The sequence below is a fragment of the Otolemur garnettii genome, unplaced genomic scaffold (assembly GCF_000181295.1).
Source record: "Otolemur garnettii isolate 467f Iridium unplaced genomic scaffold, OtoGar3 scaffold00002, whole genome shotgun sequence".
NCBI classification, from domain to species: domain Eukaryota; kingdom Metazoa; phylum Chordata; class Mammalia; order Primates; family Galagidae; genus Otolemur; species Otolemur garnettii.
This window is the reverse complement of record NW_003852397.1, coordinates 55026813-55037192: the sequence shown is the minus strand read 5'-3', so window position 1 is coordinate 55037192 and position 10380 is coordinate 55026813. Positions and strand designations below refer to the sequence as shown.

The following is a 10380-nucleotide window of genomic DNA, read 5'->3' as shown; positions in this document are numbered from 1 at the left end:
TTTTAAGTGGATACAAAATGATTTCAGCAATGCAGACAATTAAGTACATTGTTGTCAGCAATGGTGCTATGGGCAAAATATCCTACACAACAAACAGATTTCCATCTGAGTATATAGCACTGTTCCTGACAACGATGCAGCCACAGTTGTGGTGGTGGAGAGTATATTCCCTTGGACTCCCTGACTCTGTGGGACAAGGGGACCGTGACAGGTTGCAGCTGCTGAGTGAATATCCCCAAACAGATGTATTTCTAGTCGGTTTTAGTGTCCTCATTCAAAAAGTGAGTTCAAAGAAGCCTTTCTTGCTTGTCAGGACCCACATTGATCTCAGGGATGACCCCTCTGCTACTGACAAACTTGTCAAGAGCAAACAGAACAAACGGAAGCCTGTCACTCCAGAGACTGCTGGAAGGCTGTGCACTCACCCACAAGGCCTGACAACACAGCACTGGCTCCCTGAGCCGCAGAAGAGCCACAATAGGTGTGAGCTGCCAGGAACATCCCTCCAGAGCCCTTTCTGCACAGCTGGGGGCCAGCATCAGACTAAACACAATGAATGTTTAAATCAAACTAACATTACTAGTTAAAGTTTGTTTCCTGCTGTCATAAGAAAAGCCTTGCATCCACCCATGTTTAATCATGCAAGTTAAGGAATACTGGTGTGCCTAACTTTGAGTAGTTGTTTATTGTCAGAATAATCATTACTTGTTCATTTTGGTGTTTCCAAAAGGGTTTAAAAGCAAGTATGCTTGTCATGACTCTCTTACAATTCAAGTTTTTGAAGGTTTCCCTCATTGCTACTATAAAGAGTGATTTGGAACATTTTAGGGTTTTCCTTTGTCATGGTGGTGGCAGGAGTGTTGTATGTGGTATGGTTGTTTTTTTTTTTCCCCTTGATTCATTAACCACTGGCTAGCCCTTAAAGTAGAGAAGGATAGACTGATTCTATGTTTCACTTCTTGGATCTAGTTTGGAAAATAAGTTCTATGGCTGGTGCTCTTAGAATAGAATATAACAAATGCCTCATTAACAACACACTCATTTGGGGGTTTGTTTTTTTTCTTTTTTTTTTTTTTTTTTTTGCAGTTTTTGGTCGGAGCCAGGTTTGAACCTGCCACCTCCAGCATATGTGGCCAGCCCCCTACTCCTTTGAACCACAGGCACTGCCCAACACACTCATTTTTGAAAGTTGCCTTTTCTTTTCACTCTCCAGCGAATCAGGTATTTTTTGGAACTCAGTAAATGGAATAGGAGCTATCTTGCCCCACCTCTTTTATAAGGTGTACTATATAGATCATGGTGACTTTTAAAGAAATTTGTTGGCTATTTGCTGATTTTTTTGGGTTAATTTCTAACTTCTTTCATTGATACATCAAGAAAAATAGTGGACCTTATGAAATAACCAAATGAATTAAGTTCAAAAAAAGTTTTCTGGGAGGAGCCTGTGGCTCAAAGGAGTAGGGCCTAGGCCCCATATGCCAGAGGTGGTGGGTTCAAACCCAGCCCTGGCCAAAAATTGTAAAAAAAAAAAAGGTTTTCCCTGTCAGTCACTGTCTTAATGCCTAGTATAAGTGTGCAGCTTAGTGTAATATGGTGATCTTAGAATGCAGCTGAAGACCTGGTATGGAGAGGAACTGTGAGGAAGTTCAAAACACATCTCTGGAATGATTCGCATCCTCTGCAGTTTTGGAGGTGTGCTTCATCAGGAAGTTGGAGGTGGACTGAGGGCAGGGAGAATTTAACATGGAAACCAGTCAGAGGACTACCCTTATTTCTGTTTTGCACACAAGGAACCCTAGAACAGCTAGTTGAGGCTAATAAAAATCATGAAACAGTCTTATAAAGATTCTTTATAAGTCTTAATAGGGATTTTATCAGCTTTGTTTGGTTGTAATTTCCAGTTTTAAAGATGTTTAGGTAGTCTTTTCCAGCTTCCCCAAATCCTAATGCTTACAAATTCCTTAGTGTTAACTAGCACTTTTTCATGTGTCCATTCTCCATATATGCATTCTTTTCAGATGTATTAAACATACAAAAACCAAAAAGGAGAGCCCCCAAATACTTGAAGACATCCCATCGAATCCCCATGGCCCTGTCACCCCTACTGCAGCATACCAGTTGTCTGTTGCTCCCCAGACAGGCGTTACACCCACATCCTGCTGCCAGGCCTCTCTTGTTCACTTCTCACCTGTAAAGGCCTTTCTCTCTTCTCTAGCAACATTTACTTAGAATCATGGTACCCAGCTCACTTACCACCTCCTTCAGGAAGTTGCCTGAGTTTCTCTCCCCAGGAGGAAGCCATTTCTGGGCCTCAGAGTCCACCTAGTCCTTTATCCTTTGCAAGGAGCCCAGCTCTTTCTCTGACCACCAGGCATTCTTGAAGAAGGAGAATAAAGTACCTCCTTCCTCTGACCGTTCCCTATACAGCTGATAACTTAGGGGAGTTTGGCTGAATAAAGTTATATTTAATAGTCCACACAGGGTGCGAACAAGGGCTAGAGTAGGCGCTGAGAAATCTGGAAGGTTTTATGGGCTTTATGGTTGATACTTGATCAGGGTGGCAGAGTTGGTGAACATGTATAGGCATACCACAACATTTTAGGGCTGGAACAGCCACTGAGGCTCAGAGAAGGCTGGACTGAGCTAGATCCAGAGTTTGGGAGAGTCTATAGGTTAGCCAGCTCTTCCTGTAGGAAATAGGAATAGAGTCAGGAAGAGAACAGGCAGGACACAGCCTTGAGCAGCCAGGATTTGGGGGGCAGGTTTATGGCCACACATTAAAAAGTAAAAGTCAAACTTTGGTTAAACATTGTCCCCTGAAAGCCTCTTTAAAAATGAAAAAATGTTTTCTAAGCCACTGGAATAAAAAAGTGAATGTTTAATCACTGAGTAAGAATTACACACATACTCTCCACAACCCATGCCCCCTCAGGTCTCTGGACTATCTATGCCATCTCCCACTTTTACAGTGACCTGGACAGTAGAAGTCTGACTTGTGAGCCCCAGCTCCACAGTCAACTCACTATGTTGCTCTGGACAAGTTATCTCTTACTCTGTGCCTCAACTTCACCATTTAGGAAGCAACAGAGTTGGACGAGATGTGTTCAGAGGGCCCCTCTTGGTCTGTGGTGGCTGTAGTGGGAATCAAATTGTTTATCTGCCTAGGTCTCTCCTAAAAGAATGAAGTTAGCAAAAGCAAATGCTTAGTTATCCACAGGATAAATCATAGAGTCATGGCTGTTCTCCAGCATCCCAGGGACTAAAAAGAGAAGCTGAAACGTAACATGCCCAAGTCAAGCAAGCAGGAAGGCAGGCAAGTGGACAGGTAAAGGGACAGCATGAGAGTCAGTAAAGCACAGGAAGATAGGTAACCAGGGAGACATGCAGAGACAGACTGAAATACCATAGGAAATGAATGGCACATGAGAACATTAGACAGTGAGAAAGGCATAAAGACAGGAAAATAGGAAGAACAGGAAGAAAGGCAAACAACTGGACAGATGGGCAAAAGGACAAACAAAGAGAGGGTCAGACAAAAAGACAGGCAAAAATGGATGGACTTACAGGCAGGCAGACCAGACAGAGAAAATGAGAGACATAGATGGGAGGCAGAAGGGCCAATAAGGAGATGACAAAGAGAAAATAGGATAACTGGCAAAAAGAAAACATGCATACCAATAGTCAACCGTATACAGGGATGGGGCAGAGACAGACAAAACCATGACCAAGGGCAAGGGGTCAGGCAGACAGATAAAAGGACAGCTGTACCTCATTCGTTAAGGATTGGGACCTGTTCTCAGGGTAGTCCCAGCCCTTATCACAAGGCTGTGTCTCATTGAAGCGGTGGTTGAGGATGTCTTCCAAGCTGGCACCATCAGGAGGTGGCCGGAACATTAGGCAGGGCTCCGGGCTGCCTGCAGCATCCAGAGGCACACTCAGTGCCAGCTGGTCAGCAGCACTCAGGTTGAGAGTATGATTCTTGACCCAGGCCACTGAACAGTGGTGTGGCTCATCCAGGACCATGAAGACGTGAGCAAAAAAGTAGAAGGCATATAGCAAGTTGGGGATACTCAGGAGGATCGTTAGCTGTACCTGGAAGCGGCCAAAGTCGCCTATTTCAGCCAGGACCTGGGCAAATTGAGACATGTCTGCTGGTCACCACCTCCTTAGCCTATGGATACCGGGTAGCTCTGCAGCTTGGCTTTGGTAGCACTTGCTCCTCTGAGAAGTGGTATCAGGTGCATTAATCTTTAATCCATCCTTGTCCAGCTCCACCTGTCACACTTCAACCCTCTAGGTGTGGCCTGGGAAGGGTAGAATATAATTTTTTTAAAAAGTACACTCTGTTTTTATCATCTGAGGATGTTTTATTGACTGTAAGAGATAATACCAATTATGATCAAAGGAACCAGGAGGACCTTCTCAGGCCCAGTGCTCTGGAGTGAGCTGTAGGCAAACATTATACAGTTTATAGCAGCTAACAATCCCACCCAGCTCAAATGCTGCTTCCCCCATTACCACAAAGCCCAAATTTTAAGGAAATAGTCACAGCACTCAGAGGGACAAAGAGGTCCTTTCCAGGGACCAGCCCACATTAGGCAGAGGAGGATGCCTCAGGAGAGCATGCTAACTTTCATGGTCTTTTCCCCTGGGGATACACCACCAGCCAATTCCAAGAGGCAGCCTACAAGACAGGAGACCCACAAAAGTCTCAAGTGCACTTCCTTTCCAGCACCAAAGACAATCCAAGAAAAGAATACAGAGCAATTACAGAACAGCCAAGAGTTTCATTTTTTAAATGGAGATTTAAAAAAAAAAAAAAGCAAGCTGCCTGGAGTAGCCCCAGCCTACCTAAGAAATCTCAGTGATAACAAAGAACACAGGACAAAGTCTCCCTCAACCACAGTGTGCTCACATGAACACATATACATGCATAAGAAAGCAACTCCATGTTCTGAATTTTGAGGATGTTTTATTGATTATAAGCGATACCAGTATCAAAAGAGAAACCAGGAGGACCTTCTCAGGCCAAGCATGGGTGAAGGGAATACAAGGAAGCACAGTTGTACAGGGTAGCCCTGGATGGAGTATGTCCTTTTTTGGCCACCTGGCTGGTGCACCTGCTGACAGCCTATTACCTAGTCAGCCTGGGGTACAGGTCAAGACAGAGTAGATAGTGCAGGGCAGGGTCAAGCCCTGCCACATTGTATCAGGAGAATGCTTTGCTCTTTGCCCCTTCCCAAGATCTCTCACAAGGTTCACCATTGTCCTATTTTACTGCACCTAGCTTCCTTGAGTGTTTCATTCTCAGTATTGCCTCTGTTGGACTACCAAGAAAAGAGGTACTACTAGTTGCCACTGCTCAGTTTGATGTTCCCCTTATGGGGGAGAACTGAGGTGGAGATGCAAGCCCTCAGCCCTCATCATCTCCTCACTCAATTCAGGAAAAGCATTTTGCTTTATTAGTCTCGAAGTAGCCAAGGGAGCTACAGCTAAGAGGTAGAAGTTTGGGCTCTGCTACTGATTTATCTGTCCCTTTCCACCTCTGGGCCTTAATTTTCCCATCTGTGTAAATGGACAGCTTGAACTAGATCACCTCTAAGGATGCTTTCACTTCTTGGTGTGTTATTCTAAAATAGAGACAGGCTGAAAAGAGTGGCTCATTCCTGTAACTCCTACACTGTAGAAGGCTGAGTTAGGAGGACTGCTTGAGCCCAGGAGTTTGACCAGCCTGGGCAACACAGTGGCAACAGGCATGTGCCACCATGCCTAGCTAATTTTTTTATTAGTCCCAGTTACTAGGGAGGATGAGGCAGGAGGACTGCCTGAGCCCAGGAGTTTGAGACTGTAGAGGGTTATGATTGCACTATTGCACTTCAGCCTAGATGACAGAGTAAGACCTTGTCTTAAAAAAAAATCAGTAAAGACAGATTAATTAAAAGATTCCCAGTAGAGGAATGAGACATGACAACCAAAGACCTTCCTAGAGTCCATCTTCAATTGAAACTATGACCTGCAAATTTTGGTACTAAGGCACCAAGTATCACTGGTTTCACTCTCTACATTCCGTAAATCCTAATTTTTAGGTTTAATTCTTTCTCCTCTTAACTTTGCCCTCCCTCCCCTGCAAATCCAAGAAAATTGCCAAGACTCCCCATAATGCTTAGAGGTCTTCTCTTTGAAGAAGACTCCTAGAATCTCTGTAGCTCCAGGGACCTCTCTCTGCTTTGGGAGGTTGTGCCCAACAGCAACATGCCTGCTGGTCTCAGACTTCCCAGTGCAGCCTGATTACCCCCACTGAGTGCATGCAGGATAGGGTTGGAACTGCTTCTGGCCCTTCAGGGAGCCAATAAGCTGTCCCACACATCCTCCTCTCCTTGTACCTGCCTTCATTCAAGGCCACAACTTAAGATCAAAGAGAGGTGTAACAACAATTTTCTGACCAGCAGAGCAGTTTTTTTTGTTTTATTTTGCAGTTTTCAGCTGGGCTGGGTTTGAACCTGCCACCTCTGGTATATGGGGCTGGCGCCCTACTTCTTTGAGCCACAGGCGCCACCCTCTACCAGAGCTGTTTTAAGTAGAATGAATACATTTTCCATATAGGAAATGTCAATCACAGACACTCATGTCAAGGGACTGGAGGGCAGTGTCTGTGTGGGGAGTAGGAGGAGAGGAAGCTAGCTCTCAAAGATCCCTTGTTGGGATGGACTAGATCAGCAGTTCTCAACCTGTGGGTCAAGACCCACAGGAACTGTTTAAAGGGCTGTGGCATAAAGAAGGTTGAGAACCACTGGACTAGATGTTATCTCATATCTCTTCTAAACTTGCAAATTAATCACTCTTGTAAATAAAAATTTGTAGTATGATGTGGTCTAGATGTTTGGCCCCCCAAACCTCATGTTGCAATCTGATCCCCAGTGTTGAGGTGGGGTATAGGGTATAATGGGAGGTGTTTGGTTCATTGGGCAGATCCCTCATGAATGGCTTGGTGCCCTTCCTGCAGTAACAAGGGAACTCTATTTACATGAGAACTGGCTGTTTAAAAGAACCTGGCATCTCTTCCTCTTTCTTGCTTTTCTCATCATATGACATACCTCTCCCCTTTGCCTTCTACCTTGACTGGAAGCTTCCTGAACCTTCCACCATAAGCTAAATGCTGGCGCCATACTTCTTGTACAGCCTGCCAAACCATAAGTTAAATAAACCTCTTTTCTTTATAAATTACCCAGGCTTAGGTATTCCTTTACAGCAACACAAAATGGACTAACACAAGGTAGAATTCTGGTTTCTAGTCTGGCACGTAAAAAGTCTTCAAGTTACCATTTTAACAAGCAAAAATTGAAGGAACTGAAAAATCAGCAACTCTTCTTTGATCTGTCAGGAAGTGAAGTCACGTAAGAAACTGCTGCCCTTGCCTTAAAGAAAGATGGAGACTTTACCTCCTTCATGTTTACCTGGATGGAGCTGGAACATATTCTTCTTAGCAAAGTATCTCAAGAATGGAAGAAAAAGTATCCAATGTTCTCAGCCCTACTATGAAACTAATTTATAGCTTTCTTATGAAAGCTATAACCCAATTATAGCTCAAGAATATGGGGAAAGGGGAAAGGGAGGGCCAGGGAGGGGGCATGATGGATGGAGGGAGAGTAATTGGTGGGACCACACCTACTGTGCATCTTACAAGGGTACATGTGAAATTTACTAAATGTAGACTATAAATGTCTTAACACAATAACTAGGAAAATGCCATGAAGGCTATGTTAACCAGTTTGATGAAAATATTGCAAATTGTATATAAAATCAGCACATTGTACCCCATGACTGCATTAATTTAGACAGCTATGATTTAATAAAAAAAGAAAGAAAGAAAGAAAGAAAGAAACAAACAAACAAACAGGCTGCTGTCCTTAAAGTTAGAGAGATAGGCAGGTGAATGAACATAGAGAATTACAACTTACCAGACCAGAAATCCGTAAGAAGAAATTCTGTAGAAAGCAGTTCTGGGGGGTGGCACCTGTAGCTCAAGGAGTAGGGCACCAGCCCCATATACTGGAGGTGGTGGGTTCAATTCCAGCCCTAGCTGAAAACTTCAAAAAAAAAAAAAAAAAAAAAACAGAAAGCAGTTCTGGGTTAAGAGCACTTAAACCTGTAACTGACAAACTCCTAAAGGCTCAATGCAAATAACTCTGCAAGTTAAAAACTGCAGAGAAAGAACCCCACACTTCTACAATTTTTACCTCTAAGATCTCTACTGAGTTCACAAAGTGAAAATCACAAAAAAACTCCTTTGTGCTTCCAGCAAGAGAAGGTGAAAAGTAACCATTTGAAAGAAGCCAGAGCATTGTGGGCTTTTTGTTTGTTATTAGACAAGGTCTTGCTCTGTTGCTTGGGGTAGAGCACAGGGGTGTCATCATAGCTCATTGCAATCTCAAACTCCTAGGCTTAAGTGATCCTCCTGCCTCAGCCTCCTGAGTATCTGAGGCTACAGGTGCAAGCCATCACCATGCCCAGGTAATTTTTTTTTAATTTTGTAGAGATGGGGGAGGAGGGCAGTTCTCTATTGCCCAGGGTGGTTTTAAAGTGAGTGATCCTCCTGCCTCAGACTCATTCTGTTTTCTTAGTAAAGTCAGCTCTCTACCAGATCTTAACCTAACTATAAGAGAAATACTGAGCTCAAGCCCACTCTAGCTGTCTAAGTGGGTAATTGGTGGGACCACACCTACTGTGGTCCTACACAGAAAGGCCAAGAAGAATCTAAACAGACAGGCCTTGCTGGGTTTAAATAATACCCTTTTTTTGTCCAATCACAAAAAAGGGGGTAGACTGAGAAATACTTGTGAAGTGCACAGCCTAGAGATACAGGTTCAATCAAAGACTGAGATCTAATCATGGGACTGAAGAATGCTTTCCTGCTTCCCTACATCTTACTACCATATCACTAAAGGCCTACTTAGAGGAATTTCTTTTATTCAGAACATCATGTCCAGGTTTCAACAAAAGATTACAAGGTATACTAAAAGACAAAAACACAGTTTGAAGAAAAAGCACAGGCATCAGAAACACACTCAAATATGGCAGGAAACGTTGGAATTATCAGACTGGAAACTTAAAACTATGATGGCACACCAATGATTTCTTTTCATATGTTCAGTTGTCCTGCATAAACAAATATACAAAAATACCCATCAGTGGGGCCAGTCACTGACCACCCACTTTGGGATGCTGTTAGGAAAAACTGAAAAACTATTTTCTTCTCTCATACTAAAGAACAACAGTCAACAATGAAGATTTCTGTGACCTCAAAATACATAAGAGATTTCTCCTCACCACCGAGCAATCAGTTCTACAGTATACACCAGCTGTACTTGGTGTTCTCCAATTTAATTCCAACACTATGTATCTGGAGATAGCATCAGATCCTGGTTGAGAGCTTTGTCCCCAAGATTGCTCCCTCACTCAATGCAGATACCAGTCACAAGTCTAGGCCTTCAGAACTTCTGACTGGCTTCAAGTTGGGGTTTCTAAGATCCCCTCTTTGGGTATGATTAATTTGCTAGAGCAGCTCACAGAACTAAGAGAAATACTTACATTTACCGATTTATTACAAAGGATATTTTAAAGGATACAAATAAACAGCCAGATGAAAAGATACATATGGTGAAGTCTGGAAGAGTCCTGAGCATAGGAACTTCTGTCTCTGTGGAGATGAGGTGTGTCACACTCCCTGCACATGGATGAGTTCTTATTCAGCTTCCTGCCAGCCTTTACATGTTCAGTCAGCTCTCTGGAAGCACCTGAATCCTGTCTTCTTCAGCCTTTTTATGGAAACTTCATTGGATATGCATAACTGAAACATGGGCAACAGTATTGAAATGTGATTGGACAAAAAAAGGGTATTATTTAAACCCAGCAAGGCCTGTCTGTTTAGATTCTTCTTGGCCTTTCTGTGTAGTCTTCTTTCCTCCAGGGTATGGGACAGGACTCTGGAATGAGGGCATTCTGACCCACAATCAGATTAGAGTCCTGCTATGTGCAGGTTTAAAGCACAGTAGGAGATCAGAGAGAAAGTCTGTTTATTGTAACAAGGGCTATGTTACAGGGGACAGGAACCATGGATAAAAATATACACATCTGTATATCTACCTATATGTAGATATTGTGCGCACGCGCGCACACACACACGTACACACACATACGCGAGGCCTGACAATTACGTTTGCAAACTCATCCTAGAAAAAGTGCTACATTCCTCATTGCTACAGTGGTCACTTTCAAAGTACTCCCCTTGCTTGAGGGAAGTACCAAAAAGTCATTGGTTACCAGATCAGGTGAGTAGGGAGGGTGTTCCAATACAGTTATTTATGTACTGGCTAAAAACTC

General features: G+C 43.4%; 1 protein-coding gene across 1 annotated transcript in view; it reads right to left on the bottom strand.

Moving 5' to 3' along the window:
- SLC22A13 (solute carrier family 22 member 13) overlaps positions 1–4196 on the bottom strand; it is a 15704-nt gene extending 11508 nt beyond the window's left edge. The window contains exon 1 of the mRNA XM_003781897.2: positions 3769–4196. Coding sequence (XP_003781945.1) covers positions 3769–4146 — 378 coding nt within the window. The 5' untranslated portion in view covers positions 4147–4196. The remainder of the gene's footprint in view (positions 1–3768) is intronic.
- Between the last annotated feature and the right edge of the window lie 6184 nt (positions 4197–10380).